The sequence below is a fragment of the Heteronotia binoei genome, chromosome 2, assembly GCF_032191835.1.
Source record: "Heteronotia binoei isolate CCM8104 ecotype False Entrance Well chromosome 2, APGP_CSIRO_Hbin_v1, whole genome shotgun sequence".
Taxonomy (NCBI): Eukaryota; Metazoa; Chordata; class Lepidosauria; order Squamata; family Gekkonidae; genus Heteronotia; species Heteronotia binoei.
Genome location: NC_083224.1, coordinates 168,272,295 through 168,298,630, shown reverse-complemented (window position 1 = coordinate 168,298,630; position 26,336 = coordinate 168,272,295). Strand labels below are relative to the sequence as shown.

Sequence of the window (26,336 nt, the reverse complement as noted above, 5' to 3'; positions counted from 1 at the left end):
GATGGATCTTTACAACATGACTCACAAGCCCAGCACAAAAGGAATATACCACAGCAAATACCCAACAAGAGTGCACCTGTGTACATACCTGCACTTTCTCCCTCTCTGCATTCAGACTCTCCTGAAGTTCCTGAAGCTCCCTCTCCAGATGTTCCACCCTCTGACGGTAGCGTAAGCTCTCCACTTGAGCTACCTCAAACCTAGTTTCTGCAATCTCTTTTTCACGGCGTATAAACCTGAACCAGAAAGAGGACCCAATGGAAATTAAATCCCTCTATTTTTAAAATTTTCACTACTTTTAAAGTAAAAGGAAACCCAGAAACTATAGAATCATATTGGATCTGGTAACACAGAGGTGCTTATGGCCTTTGGTGACTATTGGGGCAATGTGTATTGCAGTTGCAGCCAAATCGAAGAACCCACCATCAATAAAGGACTGCTATAAAATAATCTGGACTGCGGAGCTGTTACCTAAATTTACTTCTGATGCAAAAGTAGTATAAGGGGAAGTCAATCAGACAGACCTGTAAAGAACGAGATATTGTTTGCAGAGTACTGGAACCTGAAATTCTTCAGGTTTGTACAACCTTATGCGTTATTTTCTTTGCTTTAAAAATAATGAAAAGAAAATATGGCCACAGGAACTTTCCCCTTACAGTCCTTCACAAATGGCTATATGCTTCTAGTCTTTAACCTATTTTCTTCTATAATTTTCTTATCTGTTCATTAACAGTCTTCTTTCCTACTACTCCTAGGCACAGGAGTGGGTACCTTCAGTTTTTTCTATATTTATCTTCTCTTTAATTTACACTGTCACTCTACCCTTTTTCCTTTCCTATCCTCTCTTTTCATTCAGTCTCCCCTTATAAAGTGTTAAGCATGCTTTCTTTGAATACTGAAAGCAGAGAGATCTTCCAACCTCTGGTCCTCACGGTTTCATACAGCTTTGCATTCTTTCCAATGTATTTAGGTTCCACATTTATTTTTGTGGGGTTTTGTTTTTCTTTTACTAATACTGCACGCTACAATTTGTGTTCTGTATAACATTATTTATTTCAAATAAACTTTTAAAATGTAAAGAAAAAGAAAATGTGGCATGCCAGTCATAAAACTAAAGGCAGATTACCATGTCGATGACAATGTACTGTATGCAAGCTACTTGGAGCCCTGCGGATCTGGGAGGTGGTGGGGAACGGAATATTCTAACTAGATAACAGCAAGGACAGACACAAGAAGGCACTGTAAATCAAGGAATAGCAAGTGGGTCATGGGATTGCATTGCTAATCCTAGTTAAGATTTAACCAAGTTTCTGATGCTCAGGGAGAGTTTCACTTTTTAAAAATGCAGCCACTGAGACTTCAATGTGAAGGAGGAGGTTGCTTCTTAGCCTTTTCTTGATAGTTACCTGCTGGAAATTACGCTTGCACCAAGCTGCTTCCACCCCCACCAGAGAAAGAAGGCAAGTGCCTTTTCCAAGGAACAGTAAAAGCAGCTTAGAGTAAAAGTAACAGTAACAGTAAAAGCAGCTAAGAGGGGAAATAGCCCCAGGGAAAGGATCCAAGAATGCCTTCTTGAACCCGACAGCTTACTCCAAAGGCTACATTTTGCAAAGAGTAAGATCATCCCTCCACATAATCAGAGAACTATACTGACTGTAGATCCAGCTTGAACTGGAGTGCAAGAGTACCCTCAAATCCTGACCTTCAGAAGAAAGCAATGGAAAAAGAAGTGGCCTTTCTTTGCTCAAGGGAGGGAAACACCCAATCTCTAAAACAGTTCTGACATTACATCTGCAGCCGCTTGGGACGTTCCCAAATCCTTCCTTTCAGGATGGAAAGCATTTGGTAACAGCCCTTCCCAAGAGAAACAAAGCTGCAATCCCCCATTTGTGATGCCTTCGAGACAAGGCCGTCTCAGGTCATGAAAAGCGCCTGATTGTAAAACTGATCCGGATCAGTCCCCATCAGGTGTGACTTGACTCACTTCTCACCTAAGAATCTCCACTATTTGCTCTTGTGATTTGCCTTCTTCACTGAAAGAGACGTTTAATGTGCTTGGTGCCCCTTCTTTCATTGAAGTCATCATCTTGTCACTTAGGCTTTCTAGCTGCTCATGCAGCAGTCGGTTTTGTTTCTCTAAGTCTTCACAGCGAGATGCAAGCTTTGAAGCTTCGTCCTATTAAAAAAAAGGAACCGGGTCATCCCTGGAACTTGACCCTGAAGAAAGGTTATAGACCCCTATTAAAACTTCAAAAAGGTCACTTGGATCCAGCCAAAAAACCCGTACCTTTAACATCCTCTCTCGCTCCTCCCATGAGGCTTTACTCTCTCGCAACGCAGATTCTGCTTTTTGGGCTGCTTCCTCCAGTTGCTGCCTTACGGCAGAATTCTTAGCTACGTGATCTTTGGCAGCCTGTAGGGCTTCAACATCAGAAGCATGAAGCATTAGCTCCCGCTCGTACTTGTTCTGAGCTTCTGCAGCTATCTTGGCCTGTAAGAAACCACCAGTAATCACCTCTTAACTGTTAAGAGACTCTGTGGATTGCATCAACCCACTTTTCTGCCGGTGAGAAAAGAAGGATGGGTACCCCACAGACCACCAAATAGATGATGCTGGGGACCATGGAGGAAAGCAAGTGGGTTGGAAAACTGTAGAAAGGAGGGAAATTGGGCCAAATTGAAATACGTAGGCTGAGTTCAACTAATAGTTTCATTTCTTCCTGGTGCTGTCCCTCTTTGACAAGTAAAGTGATATGTGAAAGCACTGCTGGAAGGGGGGGCAGGGGAGGGCAAAACCTTTTCCATAACAGCACCTTGGTAATTCCTCTAAAATCTAAGTTTGTTTGAGGGTTTTTAGGCAGAAGAAAGTTATGGGATTGACATTTCTTTGCAAGAGAATACACAGAAAAAAAATGCATGCAAAAGGTTCCTAAGTACATTGCAGAGACCCCATGGAATTCACTATTCAGGATCTAAGACGCACATGGAGCTCTCACAGGTATAAATGACAAAGTATTCAAAGAACACAGAAGAGCTATCACAAAGTACCTTCCTAACAAGATTTCTTATAAATGTATGTTAAACCGCTCCATTAACCTCCCACCCCGGATACTTGATTAAATTGATTATAGTTTTTGCAGATCCTCCCCTGCCATATAAATCTTAAATTTAATTTCTCTAGCAGAGTGCAGAAGCAATCATCTTTCTTTTGAAAAATATTCATTTGTCCGTTAGTAAATACCCAAACTTACTTGCTCTTGACAGTCCCGTTTGGCTTGCTGTTCATTAGCAAGAGCTGTGTTTGCTCTCTGAATTGATTCTTGAACTTCAGCCTTCAGACTGGAGAGAGTTTTCTTCAGTTCAGAAAGCTGCATGAGAAACATCACACATTTTGGGGGGTTTTTTTGAGACCATCAGGTTTCAAAATTATAGCATTGGAAGGCACAACATACACCATTTAATTTAGGAGAATATACATCTTAGATTAGACTGATGCAAAATCCTTGCTTGCTGCATTTCTTTCAGTACACGAACAGCCTTAAAATACCTAGTGCAGATTCCCACTTCTTATTTCACTGAAACTGCAGCTACCAAACAGTGCCAAAAGACTTCAGAAAACTGCATAAACTTTTATGATGGTACTGACTGGATTGCTTCACCATGTGCAAACTTGATGGGGGAAGAAGGGAGGCTGCAAGTTACAAGCAAATTCACCTAGTGCTATTGTAACAACACATTTGTGTGAATCCTGTCCTAAAGCCTTTATTTCTAAGGTCTGGAATCAATTAACACAACGCTGGTTTCACAGGAACGCTGCAGACACTACTTATAAATGTGGTTAAAGAAAATAATCTGACATATTAGAGCAAACCCTGACCTATTCTATTAAAACAAATCATGAGATGCCTTGAATACCTTCTTCATTTCAAGTGGTTCATGATTCGAGCTCAATAGAATAATTACTTTGAAGGAGCAGAAAAAAACTGCAGATTTATACCCTGCCCTTCTCTCTGAATCAGAGACTCAGAGCACCTTACAATCTCCTATATCTTCTCCCCCCACCACAGACACCCTGTGAGGTGGGTGGGGCTGAGAGGGTTCTCACAGCAGCTGCCCTTTCAAGGACAACTCCTGCGATAGCTATGGCTGACCCAAGGCCATTCCAGCAGTTGTAAGTGGAGGAGTGGGAACTGAAATCCGGTTCTCCCAGATAAGAGTTTGCACACTTAACCACTACACCAAACTGGTTTTGAGCAACATAGGTACTGGACTATTAGAAGCTGAGTGGCAAGTGTAAAACTCTAGAGGTAAGGATATAAGGAGCCATGAAGCTCCAGCTGTGTGCATGCACAAAGGGGCTTTGGGGCAGATGTTTTCAGGTAGTGCTTCCCCTTCATGCTACAAAAGTTTTTGAAACTAAGCTACAAGCAAATTATAAATTTGCCCAGGGATCTATTAGGCAAAGTTTCTGGATGCAGTTGAAGCAAACTTCTCAATTCTGGACATGTAATTCCCTCCCTTCTTCCCTTCCTTTTTCTATCCTGCCCTTTCCAAATGGGCTCAGGGAGGGTCACATCAAATAAAACAAATTATATAATTTCTAAAACAACTAGTTAAACACCAACAAACCAAATGACTAATTAAAACATTCAAAATTTCCTAGATCCAGAATGCCAAAAACAAATGGATAAAGATGATGCCATTATACCTGTAGCTCCAGGCTTTCAACAGCTTTCCTTCTCTCATCCTGAAGTTCCTGTTTTTCCTTTTCCGCCTCCATTAACTTCTTTTCTAGTTGGGACTGATACTCAGAAGCATCCTTCAAGCGGGCTTCAACAGTTGCACGAACTTCCTCTGTCACCTACAAAACAAAACTCAGTTTTAAATGTAGGTAATATGGTATTCACAAGAGAGCCCCGTGGCACAGAGTGGTAAAGCTGCAGTACTGCAGTCGGAGCCCTCTGCTCACGACCTGAGTTTGATCCCAGCGGAAGCTGGTTCAGGTAGCTGGCTCCAAGTTGACTCAGCCTTCCATCCTTCCAAGGTCAGTAAAATGAGTACCCAGCTTGCTGGGGGGGAAAGTGTAGATGACTGGGGAAGGCAATGGCAAACCACCCCGTAAAAAGTCTGCCATGAAAACATTGTGAAAGCAACGTCACCCCAGAGTCGAAAACAAGTGATGCTTGCACAAGGGACTATCTTTTTTTTTTTTAATGTGGTATTCACAAGAGACCTGTTTTTGTTCATTGTGGAAAGGAGGACTGAAGTCTGAAAGGTGGCTAAACTATTCAACGGCTCTCATATTCAACTCATCTGAATCATATTAGGCCCCTATACACACACAAAAAAATTAAACAAATAAAACTAAAGTACTGTTTGGGCTTCTTTAGATGTAAATGAGATGAGGACAAGTTGTTAGTTTGTGAACTTTGCTTAGTCAGAAGAATACAGCTAGTCTTTGGGACAGTTTTGGAGCCACCAGTATGCTTGACAGGTCATCTACTAGTCCTCAGCTGGGAAAATAGGAAACTTGCACAGCTGCTTTTATTGTAACGATTACAAGGGCGTGGCTTACTGCTGAATCAAACAAGCTCAGTCTTTGGAAGCCAGGGATCCTGTGATCTGCAGATGTAAGGATCACACAGATTTTCCCCACATTCTCCTCTGCTTGACAACCATTTCCATACCCAGATGAGTTTTTTCCTGTGGTCGTGGGACCTGTTTGTAGATTAACAGCCGTGCTTCGTCTCTTCAACTGATGAAAGAGGGTGAAGAGGACCATTTCACTCCCTCCCCCCTACAGCTCTTCAGCCTACAAGACTATTAAATCCATAAAGGTCCTATGACCCCCAAGAATAAACTTTTACAGCTTCGGAAACAACCCTGGGGAGAGGGGAACATGAGAAGAAGCCGCAACCAATGCTGCCTTCTGCAGAGAGATTACTGGATCCCAACCATGATTTAGCTGAGTATCACTGACTTCACGTACAGAGCTAATTAATGCCATTTGGATCTAATCAATTCATGTATGCTGCGGGTCTCAACTGTAAAGTGCTCCTTGGCACAATGCAGGGCTGTAAACAGAGTTATATTTAGCAGACAGCATATTACCTCCTTTTCTTTGTTCAGGGATTCCTCGAGGCTCACCACCATTGCTCGGTACTGCTCCACGTTATTTGTGGCTGTCTTCAGCCTCTCTTTCAGATCATTCACTTGCTCCTCCGACTGTCTCAATCGACTTGTAAGATCATCCACAGCCTCACTTGTACTAGGCTGGCCTAAGAGAGTTTAAAACCATCAAAACCAGGAGCCTTCACAGAAAATATTACGGTTACTTCTTCTGGATACATATGCACATGCAGACAGGCACACACTAGCAGTTTCGTGGTTCCCCACCTCAAATAAAACAATCCATGTATTAATAACTTTCAAAGGAAGAGAAAAGGCAGTGCCCACACTAGGATCCAGAACACTTTGACGATAAGGCTCTGAATGTGACAGCTGTGCTGTAGTCTGTTACAAAAAGAGGTGTTATGATTCTTGTTGTCTCCTAAGAACTCCTAGAATTTTCTGCCTCATCAATATTAAGTGCAAGAAAGGACTGCATGTGATGGTCAATTCTTTTAGTTTATCAAACGACACCCAACTGAAAGAAGCATGCTGGTGAAAGGCACCACAACATTCATTAAAATATACTGCACTGAAATGCGCTTTAGGTATTATCGGGCATACTGAATTTGAAGAACCCAGTTCTGAACACAGGACTTGAATGCTGTCATTTATGTAGAAATACTGATCACTTTTACTTAAAGCTGGATGCTACTGTCCACTCATGGAACAGAACTTTCTCCCCCTTCCACTGTAGCCCTACCCCCACACCTCCAATATACAAGAGACTCCTCCCAAGGGACAGCACTAAGAATGTTTGGATTTGCTGTGGGAGGGTGGATTTGGTGACACCCCCCCCCCCCACAGCAGTGTCCTTGTACCTGCAGAAACACAATCAGAGGATCCAATTCTTAATTTTATTTCTACCTTCATGGTCCTTCGAAGCCATCTTCTTCAGGTTCAGTATAACCTGCGATACCCTAAAGTGCATTTCAATACAGTACATTTTAATTACTTCTGTACTATCTGATAGTCTATGATAGTCTGGAGAGCCAGTTTGGTGTAGTGGTTAAGTACACAGACTCTTACCTGGGAGAACTGGGTTTGATTCCCCACTCCTCCACTCGCACCTGCTAGCATGGCCTTGGGTCAGCCATAGCTCTGGCAGAGGTTGTCCTTGAAAGGGCAGCTGCTGTGAGAGCCCTCTCCAGCCCCACCCACCTCACAGGGTGTCTGTTGTGGGGGAGGAAGGTAAAGGAGATTGTGAGCCACTGAGGCTCTTTGGAGGGGAGGGCGGGATATAAATCCAATATCATCATCATCTTCTCTAACTAATAAGCGTTATATTTAAGAAAACCACTACTACTTAGGTTGCCACCAGTGTTCCCTCTAAGCTGAGTTAGTGTGAGCTAGCTCACAGTTTTTTAGCCTTCAGCTCACACATTTTTGTCTTAGTTCAGGAATGATGGCCCTAGAGTAAGTTAATTTATGCAGGAGCTCAAAACTTTAATGCCAGTAGCTCACAAAGTAGAATGTTTGCTCACAAGACTCCACAGCTTAGAGAGAGTATCGGTTGCCACCCTGTATTTATACATGCTGGGCCCAAGCTGATGACGAGTGTCAGGCTCAACTATGCAAGTGTTAATTTCTGCCCTCTTACCTTGCCCAGGAGCTCGCTGTGATGACTGGGAGGCTAGCTGAACCTCCATATTGTGAAGCTGCTGTTTCAGAGTTGCAATATCTTTTTGGGCATTCTTCAACAGTTCTTTTGTGTTAACATGAAGATTCATTTCCGTCTCAAGCTGTCGTTTGGCATCCAACAAATGAATCTGAAAGCGAATCCCGCATGCCTTACTCCACAAGCCAGAGAGCCTCAGAAGCAAAGCACACCAGAACCACCTGGGCAGCTCTGAAGCAGGACTCAAAACCTTAAGCCGCCTCGCTCAATAAAATCATCCTGGTTGCCTCTCAATAAGTCACCCGAGACACACAGGAGCTCTTCCAAAATCTGTCCATTTTGACTACTAACTCACAAGAAACCCAGGAACACCAGCAAAAAAGGACTGACACATCCTGCTGCCCATCAATGACTGAAACTCAACCCCTCCCTGTTTTTGGAGTTATACGACATAGCTCCAACCTTACGAGAACCATGCTGATAACAAGGCACTATTCAGAAGGCTAAATATTTAGGCAAAAAAAGAATAAAAGAGAGCCAGGCTAACATGCAGTTCAGCTGATATGGAGCCCCAAGCGTGGGTTTGCTCATATTCCACTGAACCAGACAGCGAAGTTGGACTTTAGGAATGCCTACAAGTCCCCCTGCTCCTGTTGGGGAATACCAGATCCTTCTCCTGGCTATTCTAATCTTGCATACTTGAGATTCCTCTACTTGCCACTGTTCCTGGAACAGTGATGGAGTTGCTCCTAGTTTCTTCACATCCACGCGAATGCCCTTTCTGACTCCTCACCCCATTGGGAGCTGCTCCTTTCTGCATCAAAGCTTCCCCCCCATGCTTTGACAAAGTAACTGCTAGCCATCAACTCCCACATCCTAGCCCATATTAGAAGGAATTCCCCTTTGCTCCCTCTCATCCAATCAAGTGATGGAAGCATGTTAAGAGTTCACTAAACAAAAATGAATCTAGCCCCAGAAAGTGCAAATTTAAAAAAAAAATCCAATGTCTCTGCTCAAAAGTATTAATCCCACAGATTGGCATGTTCCTTTTATGCTCACTACTTACATCTTGATTTTTAGAAAGTGCATGCCTTTGCTCCATCTCGTTCTCCAGTTTTTTCTTCAGCTGAGCTATTTCACGCTCTGCCTTCTCTAGCTGGTTACTGAATCTTTGTTTCATTTCTGTCTCAGACCTTTCCAGGATCACCTAATGAAATAGACATTTTTACATAGTGCCATCCATAGTGGCATAAAATACGTTCAGAGTCAGTGAGCTTCCACATACTGCTGATAAATCTTACCTTACAGTAAATGCATGTATTATGAGGGCAAGGAACTAGTTGCAGAAAAAGTTTCCCCTCCATGTGTATTGATTGCTGCTACTAAGAAGGGGGGGGGGGAAGACGATGAGGAAAGGGAAGACATAACTGAACACACCTGAATAGACTGCAAGTTAGTGAGTAGCATATTTTGTCCTCTCTTCTCTGCTGCCAAAGTTTCCTTTTGTTGAGTCAGACGAACCTCGGCCATTTTCAAGATATCTTTTTCTTTTTTCAAGTTTTCTGCTCTCACCTGGGAAAGATGACATTTGATTTTTCTCTAGCTCAAGCTGGGAAAAATTCATTGTTGACATCCAAGTAATTTCAGTTATCAGCCTGAAGTTTAAGGCCCAGCTTGTGATACTGGAGGAATTAGGTGACAAAGCCCTGACATGGTGGAACAGATGAAACCTCTTGACTGAGCCACTGTGGGCGGTGAATTCTAGTTTTGAACATTCCTTCACCTAAAACTTCCATGCAAATAAAAAACTGGCTGAGGGGAGATGAGTCCTATCGTGTCCTCTCTTCTTTGTGCAGTGTGTTGATCTATTATTTATGGGGACAAAAAGAAAAGTTTTCAGAGAAACTAGTCTCCTCAGCCTCAAGAATGAGAACTAAGGGAGTAGCGCCCCTCCTTCACTCATGTGGTAATTTTTGTGGGAAAGAGCTAGAGGGAGATGGGGCACTCTTAGTCTACTAGAAAGCTTTGGAAACCTTTTCCGCTGCTGGCTTCAGAACATGCAGTCCCCACTAGTGGGACTGCACAGAGACCATGATGATGAACATTGAAATGTTTTCTTATTAGAAGCTATTTCATAACAAGGCATAGAGCACTATACCAATTACCTCAGCCATAGCTAACTTTTCATTGGCTCCTCTCAGTTCCTGAGTCATGGTATTGATTATCTGTTCCTGTTTCTGAGTTGTTGCTGTGAGCTTCTGGATTCTCTCATGTAGCGATGTTATCTCTCGACGGTATCCCTCAACATTATCTTGCAGCATCTCATAACTTCACAGGTAAAGATTTTGTTTCAGCCAAAAATGACAAAACGAAAGAACAATTCTAACATTATTTATCCCGTATGTAGTTTTGATGATAGTTCAAACTGAACAGTCAGTTGTCAAAAGCTGGACTCTGACAATCTTATTAACTATGCAAGTTGGGAATTGTGCTGCCATGTTTTGATTTCATAAAATATTAATGTTTAAGAAACTGATGTATAGATGATATTTAAAACATTCCTATGCAGCCTCTCCACCCAGGTTCGGGGCCCCAAGACAGCAAACGTTAACACATTTCAAACATTAAAAAAGCATTTCAAGGTATTTCTGAGCCTCAAGTTCACAATGCAACTTACTACTGTTTTTTTCTAAAGAAGAAAACAACAGAACACTGAAAGCTAACACACTCACACATGAAGCTGTCTTATACTGAATTAGACCACTGGTCCATCGAGGTCCACATTGTTTACTCAGACTGGCAACTGCTCTCCAGAGTCTCAGGCTGAGGTCTTTTATATTGCTTACTGCCTGATTTTTTTTTAACTGGAGATGCCAGGGATTGAACCTGGGCCTTCTGCATGTCAAGCAGATGCTCTACCACTGACCTACAACCCCTCTCCATACTCAATATATGAAGAAATATGAACCCACAATTTTACTACAACCCCTAACCATGTGGCACAAAGTGAGAGAAGGAGGGGTAGCACTAAGAAATGCCTATGTGGCACTCTCATTTCTACACACAGATAGGAGAGACCAAGCAATGGGGTATCTGCACTGGTCATGAAGACTGTCTTGGCCAGAGTGTCACAAGAGGTTTTTATCATAAACTGTGGGTCTCACCATTCTGTCAACACCAGAAAAACCAACTAGATTAATTGCATGGAAGCATTTTAGTAGTGCTCATAAATACTGCCATACCGCTTTGAAGCAAACTCAAGTTGTGTGGAGATCTTTGTATTCTGTGATCTCAAGTCCGTAACCTGTTCTTGGAGCTTCTCATTTTGCTCATTCAGCAGTTTGTCATTCTCAGTCTTCTCCTTCTTGTAGGTCTCAAAAATTTCCTGCAGCTGTTCACAAATGTACACGAGCATGCGTTAACATCAATACAGCCCTAAGCAGAAAGCATTCCTGTACAGAAATCCCTGAAAAAAGACCAAAGGGTACCTGCTTAAGGGCTGCCTTTGCCTCCACTGCTTCAGTGGACTCTGCCACTGGTACAACAGCTGGAGTTGACATGGCCGGAGGTGCACCTGACAGGCGCCTGGGGGTCGAGGTCAAAGATGCTTCTGGTGAGATGCCTGGTGCTGAAAATTTTAAAAAGCAATGTTGCCCAACCAATCCAGAAGAAACCAAATGCCTCATCTCAGTCACAAATAACTTCTTGTAATGAAATTTTCAGGGGCTGCCTTAGCCCCAAATTCTATGGCCAGAACACATATCCTGCAATTAAGTATATCATAAAAACTGGATAGATTTTCATGAATGCATGTGTCTTTTCTCATGTGCAGAATGACAGTTTTTTAGAATTGTAGAACCTGGCACTAGTAACATACTGTCAGTCTGACATTTCAACTGAAGTGTTCTTCCTCTAAATCTCAATCAGAGAAAGGTAAGGCAAAAAAAAAAAATTACACAAATTGCTGATCAACTCCCAATTATCTATTTCCAGCTGCATTTCTCCTCTAAAAATGTATCAAACAAGGGCCCAAAAGTGTGTCTGCTACCTAAACTAACCTATTATTTCCCCTCATGCATGGCCAAAACAGACAGGCTCCTACAAACACAATTTGCCTCTAAGTCATGCAGAGAAGGGGGCGGGGTTAACCCTACCACCTCCATTTATTTTGCTGCTTAAAACCGGGCTTGGTTATTTTTTTAAAAGCTAAGAGTGCTTTTAATGGAACTTGAAAAAGCCAGAGGCAATCATGTCATCTGTGATGAAGTGAGCCCTGCTGACATCACCAGCTCTTCAGAAGTTGCATTGGGACTGCAGCTTCCTTATCACAGCAAAAAATTTCAAATTTCTCTGAATCACCAGGTTCCCACCCCCCTTAAAATGCTAATAGCAACAGCTGAAGAACTGTTTTCCTCCCCCACCCCCCACCCCGCATCCCTCCGGCTCTCTGTTCTTTCTTGCACAACACAATGAACAGGCAAACTTACCAGAACAGCACACGAACAGAGAAACTGGCCTCATCTACCCAGTCCACTTCTCACTGTATGTGACAAACAGTCTTTCACACAATACAGTAGATTTGACTGATATGACCCTACCTTGCAGTGGAATGGCAACTCCAGTGGTCTGTGCCAACAAGATGCGATACATGTCACGCTGACGAACTACCGAGTCCACAAGCTGCATCTGGTGCTGCCGGGATTCACGTGACTTTTCTAGCTCATTGATAGTTTCATCAAGTTGACTCTGCAGCTCGGAAATCCTGTCATGGACAGAAAAACGGTTTGACGTGAGACAGCCAAAGGGGAATTTGAAGAAAAACTGTATGGCCCAAGTGGACATAAGCTGAACTAGGAGATGAGGCCTGAAAGGTGCAAACTTTAGATACATGGAAGCTATGAGGGAATTGGAATGAAAATCTGTTAAGAGTAAAGCAACCGGAAAAGAGCAACAAGGATCCAGCACTGAGACAATAAAGATTAATTAAGGCTAGTACAAAATTCATTAACAATTTTTACTGCCTTGGGAAAGCCATGACATTTGTTTTTTAAAAAATGTTCAGATCTGTGTACAGGGCAGAAAAATCACAGTTCATGGCTTGAAATCACCAGAGTACTTTTGTGGATGAGAGTTCCTCCTGCAGAACATGTCCTTTTCCCTTTCTCCTGCTGCAGCCCAAGGTTTGGGAAGGAGGAAGTGAGAAAAGTTGCACTCCTTCTGCTCACAAAAATACTCTGGGTGCTCCAAGTTAGGGAACTAAATCCTAGACGTTCTGCTGGTTAAAGCAGACCCTTCTAGGCCTTCCCCAGCAGCTCCCCGTGACCTCTGAACAGGTACTGCATACAAAAAGCCACTGGGGGCTGCAGTGAGAAGGTGAATTGGATGAGATCACCACTTTTCCCACTTTCACCAGCAGACTACCTGTAGGACACAAAGTCACTGTTCTGGTCTTCAGATTTTTTGGACACAAGTTTACATTTTTCCAGTCTGACAACGTACTTAGATGAAGTTGTTTCTTGCTCCTCTTTCTCTTTAGCTTCACCCAGCTCCCGAAGAGCCACCAAAAGACGCTGATTCTGCTGCTGGAGTTCCTCGATGTTTCGATAGGAGACCAAGTGTTGGGTTATCACTTCCGAAGAGCTGGTGATGTCAGCAGAGCTCACTTCATCGCGGATGACATGATTGCCTCTGGCTTCTTCAAGTTCCATTAAAAGCACTCTTATCTTTTAAAAAAAAGAGCGATTATTTTGGCCACTTCAGGAATCGGGGTTACATGAAGCTGCCTTATATTAAGTCCAACCACTTGGTCCATCAAGGTCAATATCGTCTACTCAGACTAGCAGGGGCTCTTCAGGATCTCAAGTATAATTTTTCACATCACCTACTACCTGACCCTTTTTAACTGGAGATGCTAGGAACTGAACCTGGTACGTTCTACATATGTGCCAAGCGGACACTCTGCCACTGAGCCACGACCCCTCCCCAGGTTGTTCACATCACCTACTACTTGATCAACTGGAGATGCCAAAAACTGTGCCTGGGACTTTATGCATGCTATGCCGATGCTCTACCACCGAGCCAGACCTTCCCCCAAAATAACCAATAATCTTGGGACTGCAGCTTCCTTCTTATCACAGCAAGAATTTTCAAATTTCACTGAATCACCAAGTGTATTAGCAATGCATTCAATAGAGCTTGTGCTTAATTGTGCTCCAATAATCTTTGATACATTCCGATTTTTTAAGGCAACATCTCAGTTCTGTTTACACAGCTGAGCTACTTAGTGGGATATCTGAAATTTTCAGGAAGGAGAGATCAATTAGCTGTTTCTCAATCCCAGAAGTTAATGCTAGAGCTCCAACAAAGGTGAAGGTTCAGAAGAGTAGTAGTGCAATCATAAACATAGTTACAGTCAATGTGCTCCAAATGGTACAACTCTGATTAGAACTGCACTGTAAGGCTGCAATCCCAAATGCACATTTAAATAAAAGTTAAGTCCCACTGGTATCTGAGGTCTTTACTTCTCAGCAGACACTCTTGGGTTCTGCTGTAAACTGTCTAAGAACTAACCTGCTGTGAAAGATCTTTGACCTGGATGTCAAGCCTCTGGTTCTCCCTTTCAAGCAAAGAGGCTTGCTTGTTTGCTTTATCAGCATCATCTTGCAAGCGCTGAATTTCCTGCAAAACCAATACATTCATGCAATTTGAGAACTGAAAAAGCAACAACAAATTCATCGATACCAAGATGACCATAAACAGTTATATGGTAATGTGACCACTGTGCCTCCTTAATTATATTGGGCTGTACCCTATCAATACTAAATTGACAAAAGAGAGGAGCCAGCTTGCCTGACAGCCACTCCTAAACAGCAGCCCCTGACCTGCACTGTCCGTCTACAGGTGTTGCCCAATCGCCAGAATATCGTCCATTTTGTATAGGAAATCGCTATGACTCATTAACCCTTCCAGGCCAACAAAAAAGGGGGCTGGGAGACTTTTAGGAGCCAGCATCCAGTTCAAAATAACCATATGAAGAACCAGACTATGCAATCAGCCAAATCATGTGGTGGAGCTCTTGATGTATTGTAGATTACATCTAAATGCACCTCCATCTGAAACTCTAATCACTTACAGAAAACTAACCTGCCAGGTAGAATACTGGAACAGAAATGTGGCAAACTGTTTTCTACGGCCATGTAAGTGCTTTTTTAAACAGAAAGGAAATTTAAACATGCTCTCATTCTGCAGTGGTACAGTCCAGCCAGAGCAGAAAAGTAATACAGAGAAAGCAACAGAATGTTAATTACTCGACAGAGAGGTTGGGGTATGTGTGAGAATTTCTCATTGGTTAAAATCAAACAATATAGTTCAATATATTTATGATGACTATTTTATTCCGATTCCAAACTCCTATGGAGTTTTATACTGACCTTCATAGCTTGTTCAAGTTTAGCAGCAAGACTTGCAACTGCTTTTTGAGAACGTTCGTATTCTTCACGCTGACGCTTCAAAATGGGTGCTTTAGCTTCTACTTCCTGCACTATCTCATCCAAGTACTTGTTGATCCTCTTATTTTCTAACTTCTCCAGCAGCAGCTGATCTTGTGCTTCTATATATGCATTGTAAAGCTGCATCAAAAAAGACCAAAAATAAAGCTGCAGACTGCCATTTCTCTACTAGCACATTTTTTGGCTTCCTGCTCATCTTGATTTCTGTGCTCAGTATGTGTATAATTACCATCTTCTGCCCATGTAACTTCCCCACAAGAGTGGTTCATTCAAATGCAGCCTCTACCTGTATGAGAGCACAACACCCAAGTGCTGTATCTGAATAGGGAGCTACAGCATAATGTTGCACATGCTTTGACCAGATCCCAGGCAAAATAAAGCAATGAAAAAGTAGAGACTAGCAAAAATATTCAAAGCTGGTGGTATCTTCTTATATCACCAGTGAATGAACTTTCCAGCAAAATATTCCTTTGTGACACAGGGCAATTTTCATAAGAATTCTTGCCATTCCTTTCCAATGATCTAAAACACCTAAATTCAACAGCTGTGTTTCTGTAATTTCATGCCTGAATATATCCCTCTTCCTCCATAAAAGTTCCTCTATTATGGCCATAAACAACTAGCTTATCCAAAATGAAAGCATAAGACATATAGCTAAACTAATTTTGTTCAGTAAAAAACCATCAGAATGGCACCATCTTCATATAATTCTCCCGGTTCATGAGTACTGAAAGCCCAAATCAAAAGCTGCATTCATTCACATGAATGAAAGCAAAAGAGTCATTTAAGAAGGTCATTCAGAAAGAGGGGCTCTCTCTAAATATACTGCTGCCATACACCATATACAGAGTTTTGTGTTTACATGAGACTCAAAGCTTGTTCTCTTTCTTTTCCCTGAAATAACTTAGTTGGAAAAACTCACACGAACATAATCCAATGTGATCTGTGAAAAGCATTCAATCTGCAGATAGCTCTACTACAGCCGCACACAAAGAGAGCACCAGTCAGTTCAGTCCTTACCTCTGTCAGTTTCATGCCAGGCTTTACCACCTTAGCTACTGCAGCAGCAGTGGGCGACATCGCTGCCAGCTCCTCCTCTGAAAGGATGGCCCCTAGAGAAGAGACAGAGTAAGACACAGTCTTTAACATAATCATGCTTTGCAGTGACCCGATCAAACTGCAAAGGGTCTGTGGCTCAGAGATGGAGCATCTACTTGGCATGCCGAAGGGCCCAAGTTCAAACTCCAGCATTTCCAGGTATAAAGATCAGGGAGCAGGTGATGTGAAAGACTTCAGCCTAAGACCCTGGAGAGCTGCTGTCATTCTGAGTAGATAATACCGACTGTGATGGACAAGCCGTCTTATTCATTATAAGGCAGCTTCATATATCCATGTGTTCAACAAGGTGCATGAACCAGCAGCTAACTGTCTGGGACATTGCTTCCAAGTGCAGTAGCAGCACAAGCTTGCTTTGTAGTAAGGTTACTTGTAATTCTAAATTGCCCAAGTTCCTCTAAGGCAGGGGTGTCAAACATCTCGCCCGTGGGCCGGATCCACCCCACAGAGGGCTCCAATCAGGCCCTCCAGCAACTGGCTGTGGTCTGCTTCATTCTCCCTTGCCTGCTGTGTCCGGTCGCCATTTTGTGTTTCTGTCCAGTGATCAATCAGCCATCAAAGTAGCCTCTCATGGCTCTTTCTCCCCCCTCTCCCTTTTCCCAAAGTGAGGAGGAAAGAGGAGGAATGTCAGCCAATGAAAGAGTCTAGCTCTATAGCTCTGAGTGATTAAGTTTGCCAGACTCAATTAATCACCCTGCAGAGCTACTGAGCCCAGCCTCTCTTCCTTTCTGGCTGAGGCTCCTCCCTCTCGTGTCCTGGGGAAAGGAAAGAGACAGTGCTTTCTTTGCCCAGTCCTCACCATGGGGAGAAATACAAAGAGCACTTTTAAGACTAGTGAGGTTTTATTGAAGGTATGAGCTTTTTGCCTTGCCACAGAGAGAGGGGGAGGGAGATTTGTTGGGCTTGTTATGGGTACAGCTGGGTTCCCCTCATCTTTTTCATTGTATTCATGCCCTCCAGACTTTCTCAATAGGAAAGTATGTGAACTATTTAGAAGAGAATTAACAAGCTAGCATTAGGCTGAGTGTATGTGTGTCTAACTCAGGTTTACCCAGGAAATTTCCATTGATTTTTCTTTCACATTTTCCTTTGATTGGGGATCTTGAATTTAGACTTCCCAGATTGTAGGCTGACAGTAATCATTGCACATGGCTGTCTCTGTTCTTGTACTGCCACAGGTGTTGTAGTTATTTTTCTGGAGAAGACTATAGTTTTACAGTCAAGCACATAGCCCTCAGTCTGTGCTATGGTACCTTCACATAATCTTGATCAGCACATGAAGCAACTTATGTACAAAAGCTCACAATGCCTAGCTGCTTCATGTTTTCCTCTGGGTCTGAGGCACAAAGCATTGACTATGAGATCTTTGTAGTGAATGTCAATAAAGTAAAAGTAGGTTTGCAACTTATAGATGTGCACACTTGAACAGCATATTCAAGATTGGTACAGCACAGATATTGCCTGCAGTTTTTGATGCAATAATTCATAGCAAGAGATGACATCAGACTGTAAAACAAAATACTGCAAGAGTGCTAATGTTTTAAAAAAAAATGGTTCGTCTGCGCCTCCCTTTATACAGTTTATATGTCCGCTACCTGGCATTACATTTTATGACACACATGGCCTGGCCCGACAAGGTCTCATTTATGTCAAATCCGGCCCTCATAACAAATGAGTTCGACACCCCTGCTCTAAGGTCTATTCTAAGGAGATACAGACCTTTACGCTTGGTGGCAGAAACCAAATCATTGGCATTGTCCAGCTCTCTTTCCAACTTGTTAATCTTTTCCTTCAGCTCTTTTTCCATGGCAGCGCTCAACTGTTCAACCTCAGCCAGCCGATCCTGTGTCGCTTTGTTTGCTAACAGGCACAGGAAGAAAAATTACGTTAACAACATACAAAACAGCGGACATTTCAGGGAACTTCAAGGGAATGGTTGCTGTCCACGAAAGCAATGAGCAGTTTGCACCACCAAAGGGACAGGAAGGACTTTAAAATCTAGGTTTAACACTGAATGAACATGACAAAATAGTTCACCAAACCCAAATCAGCTTTAGCTTGAACTTCTCATATAATAGCCTCCACCTCCACTTGACCGCATGGCTTCCTCTGAAATGAGACCTTTTTAAAAAAAAAATCTATATCTGGAATAGACATTAGCTGAGGAGATGGCTGCTGGCTAATATACTTCACAGATTCTGCATTTGATGCCGATTCATCAGGACACGCAGAAGGCTCCAAATTCTGAAACAGAATGTTCCTCACCTCCACCCGCCTCTTTCAGAAGCTTGTGCAGCTCCTCTACAGCTTGAGTGAGTTCATTACTTTTCGTCTCCAAGTCATCGGCAGCCCCCTACAGGCAACAAAGTTTAACTGAGGTCATCACTTCAGCAGATACTTTATTCAGGGCCTTGTCCAAGAAGCCCAGAGGCTGTTGGACTTTACGAGTAAAGTCCGTCTGCCACATTAAAACAGAAAGAGCTTAGCAACTAATTAAAACAACTTAAATGTTTCATATAAATTAGTGGAAACAACACACAGAAAGCAAACAAGACTTAGATCAAATGTTTTATCCAGCTGCTTTAAAACATTAAAATTTAAGATAGAAAACTGAAAAGCATTAGAGCTTTAGCACTAATTTGCAAAGCTACTGAAATATACTTCAAGAGCTACCACAACCCTTCAGTTATTACTTGCAAGAATACTGATAACCTGCAGAATGAATAGAGAAGGTACATACAAGCTCTTGGCTTTGTATATGCCTTGCAGAAGAATAAAAAATGGTCATGGATGCTAACACCCGGGCTTCACACAAGCACTCTCTGTTCCTGGGAACCCCCTGAAGATCTGCTACGAACCACCAAAGAAAGCACATTAAAGTATGCCAATGAGAATGATCTACAATAAGTTAGAACAGTGAGCCAGTACGTATTTGCTACAAGTAAAAGGAAAGAAAGCAAAAAATCCCCAAACACTGGGGAGCAGACGGCATCATTTAATCAAAAATGGGGTGTTTTTAAGCCTCAGGAAATGGAGCGACAAGCAGGAGTTCATACAGTACTATGGGAAAATGAAACATGGATTTTAACATGCCAGAAAAAACCAAGCCCACCTAACAGAAGCCTCACCCAGATTACTGTTCTAATTCCTTTTAACAGCTGTGCTAATTAAAAAAAACCCAAAGGAAGCAGTTAAACACACAAAGCCACACTGTGCAGCATGATATGCCCAGCCAGACTTATCAGAAGCTGCACTGTAGCTGCAGGTTTGTAAAGCTTATTATTAAAATATTTTCCCATAAATATACACACCTGCGGTGAATACCGCATCACAGAAACTAGAATAGTATGACTGATCAATTCAGTGAATATCAACTGTTGACGGTCTTACTGAAATCATACCTTATATAAATTAGATAATTTGATGTGGGCATTGAGCTCATTGTGGAATCTCTCTTCCATACTAGTTTGCTGCTCCTTTGCCTGGCGAATAAAAAAAAATTACTTAACATAAATTAGTAGATTTTTTTTAAAAACAGACAATTACAAACAGACCCCCATAGTTTGACTAAAAGAATTACAGGGGGAAACTGTTTCATTTTAAAGAGGGTAAGATCCTTTCCTTTTCAGGGTGAAAGTTTGGCAATTTCAAAATTGATGTCTATTTTTCCCACCATTATGTTTCAATATATTTCCCAGATGCTGCAATAACTGGATGGCAACACTGTCAATACAATGTGATGCATTTCTTCGAACATGTAGCAATTCAGAACTGACATCCTACTCCTGCTCATAAGTATCATACTTGCCAAGCTCTACGAGGTACAGGATATGAATGAGAAGCTAGGTCACATCCACATGCAGCACTATCGAAGAACCCAAAGCACATGAAGCTGTATTTACCTCCTTCAGTTTAGCTAAAAGGTCTTCCACATGTTTCTGTAGGTTTTCATTGGATTGTTTTAATCCACTGACTTGCTCCTCCAACCTGGAAACCTATGAAAATGAGGGACACACAAACAATGTCTATACCTAGATCTATGTAATAATCGATTGCTCTGTTGCACAGGAAATAATGCTAAATTTTTAAACTGCAGAAGGGTAAGATTAAGGGGGAAATGATCCATTCAAAAGAATGACCACCTAGCTACGACAGATACAAACTTAAATTCTGAATGAGGCCATAATACTGAAGCGCTTTTAAAAACTGAATAGTTCAGGAAAATTCAGGCACTGCCATCTTCATAATGTGTTAAAGAAAGCACTTCTGGGTAGCCAGAACACACTTTATTTACCTATCTGCATACTACCTACACGTTATAAACTGTGTGAACTATGGTACAAGAAGACCTAAGACTACATTCTGATAGAGACTGTTAACATGTAACTTGGCATGTCCACAGCACAACTAATGATTTGAAGTAGCAATTTCTGCCGCTGTGAAAACATACTTTCCTCCACGGAGTTAAAGAAAGCACTTCTGGGTAGCCAGAACACACTTTATATGTTTTTTCTAATGAATGCATCACTATGAAGCAGAAACGGCCCTTAATTTATTGAAATGTAAACTGGAAATCTGAGGAATTATGGGAATGGGAAATCCCATTTTTCTGTTTCTGCTTCATTCCCCTTTGTTCACTTTCACTGGCTTTCTCATCGCCCCTCCTGCTTTCCTTCTGCTTAACCACTCCTGACACTTCTCATTTCTGATCTGTGCCAATTCACTTGCAGCTGGACTGGCACATCCTCTATGCCTCCTCCCCTACACTTATATTATTACCTTTCATTAAATATATTTGCAATAATATATACACTGATTACAACTTCTGTTATTCTCACTGCTAGTTTAATTTTGTATTGAATTGCACATTTCTGATGCAGCTGCTTGGTGGCCCTATAAGCTGAAAAGCAACATGCAGATGGAAAACAAAATTTAAAAAATAAGTCATTTGTACATATTTTGATTAGTAACATGACTTCTCTTAGAAACAGACACTCTCAGTATCTTACTAACACAACAATGGGCATTTAGTTTTTCTATTCCTCTGGTTGGTTTTATCCATGGACCTACTCACCGAGTGAGTTGGATTACAAAAGACGGAAAGTAAATAAACCCATGCATTAAACATTTCATGTGATAACTAGACAAGAGATACTGTCACCATGATTAAACATTTTTTTATGAACAGGAGTTTCGAGACATGAAAACTGATTCGCTGGTTTTACCTCATCTTTCTTGTTCTCCAAGTTACATTTAAGTTCCAAAATTTCATTTCCTTTTTCCCGCGTAAGGGACAAGAGTTCATCTGTTTTTGTCTTTAGTTCAGTATTCAGCCAAGTGTTCTGATCCTGCAGCAATTCCTTTTCTTGCTCCCACCTTTGCTCACGGTACTAGAAGTAAAATCATAGATTATATACAAGCAAACTCTAAATGGAGCCAGAAGAACAGCAGGCCCAGGAGCATTTATTCGAAGTCTTATTTACATATCTGCATACTACCTACTTGTTTTAAACCATACTGTTTGAACTACAAGACGACCACATCATAAGAGAAAATATTTAGTTAATTCTTCTGAGAAAATACTGATGGCTTAAACTGCAATTCTACGCAGAAGAACTCTGTTCCAAGCCCACTGGTAACGATTAGATCAGACTAGAATAACTGTAAGAGAAATATACACTGGTCTTGTCTTTTCAGAGGAAAGCCAACATGCTTTTTTCAGACTCACCTTTACTGAAAAGGCTGATGTCTCAAGGTCATCCAGCTTTAACTGTAGCTCTACCTTCGCAGTGTTTACTTCTGTAAGTTTCTCATTCAGACGTCTAACTTCCTCTGCAAAATGTCAGAAAACCCAGAAAACTATCATCAGCTACTTTGTGACAATTACTACTGAAGACCAAATGTTTAATAAAGCAATTTTGTAGACATAAAAACCGATTCCTAGTAAGATCTAGCGAGTTGTAACAGCACCATTTTCTGTAATATTTCAGACACTCACTGTTCTACTTGCAATTCCTATTAAAAAGATACTTAAGACTCCCCAGTGCCTCAGTGCAAAGAAACCAAAGTGTAACATTTTATAGACATTTTGATTCACAGGTACCTGTAACAAAAAAAACCCTTGACTGCACTGATTGGTGCTTCCCATTCATTACAGTTATGAACCCCTGGGAGTGTTGCATTACCAAAACAAATGTGGAAGCTTCTATACCAAAGACCCAAGGAAAACATGTCTTCGACAAAATTCATCACAGTTCAAGGCAGACGTTTGTCGGAGACCACATGATGGAAGGGAAACCTTTTTTCTTGCCTGAGATAAATGGAAAATGGGTTCACAATGGGCCAGCTCTTATGGAGGGAAGCTATTTGAATGATCCACCACCTCCTTGCATAGTGTACAAATGGCTTCCAAGATGTCCAAGCTGAAAGTGGAACTTTCTTCAGCTGCCACCATCACAGGAGGAGAGCAATGTACGGCATCAGCACGTCTACACGAGTCTGATATGATCTCCAGGTGACTACACAGGGGATGCTTCAAGTACAGAAAGGGGATGATTTAAAGTACAGAAAGAGGATCACATGAAACTAGAGGTGAAAAAGCAGTGGAACAGGTCTGGACAATGCACAGAGGTACAAGAAATCCTTTAATACTGTTGCCCACAGAGTGCAGATGCCAATGCTCCCCCAGTACATGCCTCCATGTGTTTGGTTTCTATGAGTAAGAACAAAATAACAGCTTCAATTGCTGCTTCATTTCTACAGTACGTCTGATCTCTTAAAAAGAACCACTGGAAGACTGCTCTGCAAGTATACAAGAGCATCCACCAGCAAGGCTTTTGTTGTCTTAGTCCTTTACCATTTAAGTGCTCCAGTTCTTGCGCTCTTCTTTCACTTGCTCGGACCAAATCTCTCTTCTCTGCTTCCAATTCTTCTTTTTCTCTTGTTAGCTGACTCTTAAAATACAGGAGGTAAAGCGATGTTTTAACTACACAGAATACCGTATTAAAGGGGCTTTAAATCCAGCTTGGTTTAAGAAGCATGAATCAATACATCACAACAAAAAACTGTTATGGACCCAGAAAAGGGGGAGGGGTTGGGGGGGAGGGTGTTTTACAACAAGAACACTGCTATCCCAGACACCGCTAAACAGGAATGTTTATGTTTCATTAATGTATTATGGTTCAATGTAAGAAAAATCCAAATTGATATTGCTGTTTGTTTAAGATATACAAGCAGATAAGTATAATTACACAGTCTAACAAGAATCTGCCTACTCCTAGATTCTTCTGCATTCTCACCAGTTCTCAATATACTTGATTGAGAGTTTATAAATCATACACAGTGTTCAGACAAGAGGACATCAGTGCAGCAGCTAGCAGCATTCAAACAACTGCAACTTCACCAGTCCCACTGATTATATTCCTTGAAAAGGCTTGAAGTTAATGGGACTGTTAATCAGACATTTGAGAATGTCAGCAAGATGTCCTAAATCTCAGTTTACCTTCAAAGGCATACTAAAGTAATAGCAGCTATCTCCAAGCCACCCTCAGGACCAGATCTGACATAAATGAGATCTTGTCGGGCCGGGCCACGTGTGTCATAAAATGTAATGACAGGTATTGGAAATACAAACTTTATAAAAGACACAGACAAACTCAAATAAAGATTTTTTAAAAACTTATAATAAAAGCAAGCTGTGACACAGAAGGAAGCAAGAAAGAGAGAAAAGGAAGCAATGACAACCAAAAGTTGCTCACAGGCCACATACGAGCCCTCCAGGGGCCTGATCTGGTCCATGGGCCACATGTTTGACACCCCTGCTCTAAATATACATATGCAGACAGAAGAAGCTGAAAAGACACAGCTGGTTACTCTTCAATGCAGATGGATAGTTTGCTCTCAAGCCTGAATTTTAAAATCCTGTCAGCATTTATAACCAAAGATGATAGGATGGAAAATAGAGTCCTCCATGCACAAAAGACAAGGTTTAAAAAAAATGTCCTACATTGATACTGAATTTAGAAACCTTCCAGCTCCCTATGTAACTGATAAGGTTAGTACCTGTGTAGCTGCATTCTGCTCCTGAGCAGTTTCCAGTTCTTTGTTTTTCTCAGTCAGTGATTTTAACTGGTCATCTGAAGAGGAAAATTTAAGGACATTTTTTTAAAAAAAAATTGCATTTAAATAATTCTGCCAGTTGGCAATAGCTAAGCTACTCTTTCCCCCCTTCTTAAATGCACAAACAAAAATATGCTTGGACCAGATATGCTCATTCTCATGGGTTGTCTTCATATAGCTGTTACCAAGACCAGTCACCTGACTTCTCAAATCCATCCCAGATCCAGACAAAGAGGGCATGCAAAATTCTCAGCAGCCTCCCTTCCATGATAAGATTCTTCTGGACAGTTTGCTTAAGCCTAAGTTTTAGTACCTTCTAGAAGAGGGAGCTTGTCACCGACTTCCAAAGATAGATAGCTTTTAGTGCTGAAGGGTTTCAGGGATGCACCTGTGCATGTTCAGGCACCTCTGTTCACCTGTTATAGGCTTTATTACTGTTTTAGAGCTTGTTTTTTTTAAATTCTGGGTTTTAAAGCCCTGATAAAACATATTTAAATAATTAAATCATCCAGGGATCCATCATGAAAGATGCTAGTGGATGCAGATGCCTGCTACCCACAACCCTTGTTTCCCTCCGTTGTGCAATCTGGCTCAAAGGACTGCACTGAGGAAGGAGAAGGGAGTGAAATTCCATTTCCTCTCCTGCTGCGCAGCCTCCCGACCTGCACTGCTGCCAGCCCTCATGGGTCTCACAACCCCAGGAATCAGTTTTCCTATTTGGGAGGGAGGGGAAACACAACTCAGATGTGCACTCTTTGCACCAGTGTACTGCTGGATCCAAACAACGTTCACCTCTCAGCACAGAATGAAAACTCATGGAGGACCAAAGGGCAAATAAATTTATTTTTCTGCTGACAAAACTTAAATCTTTCCATACGCATTTAAAACATCAAAAACCAATCACAATGACATTTAGCCGTCAGCTTAACGCAAAGCCACACTTACTAAGCTTGCTGAATTCTTGTCGGAGATTCTGACACTCCTGTGTCTCATGTACAAGTCTCTCTTGACTCTGTGCCAGGCGTTTTTCTACTTCAAAGTACTGTTGCTCTGCAAAACAGATCACATTGCTTCAGAATTCATTCTCCCAATAAACTACACAAATCAAGACTCACCATCTTCACTGCACAATATTGTAGAAGAACTGCCTTATGGGCATGCAGCATTTTAAGGTTAATGTTCTACCTGATGCAGCAATTAGGGACAAGTTTTATAAACACTAGAGACACCACTTTAAGAGAAGCCCTTTGCAGGATTACTAGGCAGAAGTCCTCCATTGACTGCATTTCCTACCTTTATTCTCTGACCCCATGTATCTATTTTTAACCATTTTTCTTCCCCCACCCCCGTATTGAGTCACTTACAGTACAATCCAGAAAGGGGGGGGGGGTGGAAAGTCTTTTGGGAGCAGTCGAGCCGCTATGTGGGCGCAGGAAGGGTTTGCACCGACATACAATGGGTGCCGCCACAGCGGGAGGGAGTAACGTGGGTGGGGGGGGCCGCCCAAGCACCGCTCCGCCCGAGGCCAGCTGTGCCTGAGGGCTGCGTCCGAGCGTGGGTGGAAGTGAGGCGAAGCGTGGCGTTCAGGCGGCGGTGGGGGTGGAGTTGGGGGCACGGCCAGGCTTAGGCGGCTTCCTGAGCAGTTTGGCCCATGACAAGCCCCTCCAAGAGGCGCAACTTTACGCCTGCAAAAATGGTGGCATGCCCCATAGGCACTCGTTGAAACCAAAAACAAAGGTTGCCTCCACCACTGTGGAAGCTTCCAAACTCCTTAGGGAGCAGCGTGATTGCCTCACCAATCCCCTCGT

The 26,336-nt window shown here is 42.1% G+C and overlaps 1 protein-coding gene and 1 non-coding gene across 2 annotated transcripts in view; both read right to left on the bottom strand.

The window, feature by feature from the left end:
• Positions 1-26,336, bottom strand: part of TPR (translocated promoter region, nuclear basket protein) — a 62,303-nt gene that overhangs the window by 30,928 nt on the left and 5,039 nt on the right. Inside the window, exons 2-27 of the mRNA XM_060232393.1 lie at positions 25,474-25,578; positions 24,472-24,545; positions 23,267-23,363; positions 22,139-22,242; positions 21,636-21,800; positions 20,313-20,405; positions 19,812-19,892; positions 18,676-18,763; positions 18,130-18,270; positions 16,315-16,406; positions 15,217-15,414; positions 14,357-14,464; positions 13,286-13,509; positions 12,385-12,548; positions 11,275-11,414; positions 11,029-11,177; positions 9,952-10,114; positions 9,224-9,358; positions 8,853-8,993; positions 7,769-7,937; positions 6,112-6,278; positions 4,709-4,861; positions 3,252-3,368; positions 2,288-2,491; positions 1,992-2,176; positions 89-236 (exon numbers count right to left, since the gene is read on the bottom strand). Of these exons, the coding sequence (XP_060088376.1) occupies positions 89-236; positions 1,992-2,176; positions 2,288-2,491; positions 3,252-3,368; positions 4,709-4,861; positions 6,112-6,278; positions 7,769-7,937; positions 8,853-8,993; positions 9,224-9,358; positions 9,952-10,114; positions 11,029-11,177; positions 11,275-11,414; positions 12,385-12,548; positions 13,286-13,509; positions 14,357-14,464; positions 15,217-15,414; positions 16,315-16,406; positions 18,130-18,270; positions 18,676-18,763; positions 19,812-19,892; positions 20,313-20,405; positions 21,636-21,800; positions 22,139-22,242; positions 23,267-23,363; positions 24,472-24,545; positions 25,474-25,578 (3,605 nt within the window). The remainder of the gene's footprint in view (positions 1-88; positions 237-1,991; positions 2,177-2,287; positions 2,492-3,251; positions 3,369-4,708; positions 4,862-6,111; positions 6,279-7,768; positions 7,938-8,852; positions 8,994-9,223; positions 9,359-9,951; positions 10,115-11,028; positions 11,178-11,274; positions 11,415-12,384; positions 12,549-13,285; positions 13,510-14,356; positions 14,465-15,216; positions 15,415-16,314; positions 16,407-18,129; positions 18,271-18,675; positions 18,764-19,811; positions 19,893-20,312; positions 20,406-21,635; positions 21,801-22,138; positions 22,243-23,266; positions 23,364-24,471; positions 24,546-25,473; positions 25,579-26,336) is intronic.
• Positions 10,652-10,722, bottom strand: TRNAV-GAC (transfer RNA valine (anticodon GAC)). Its single transcript has one exon. It is a non-coding gene; the product is annotated as a tRNA-Val (tRNA).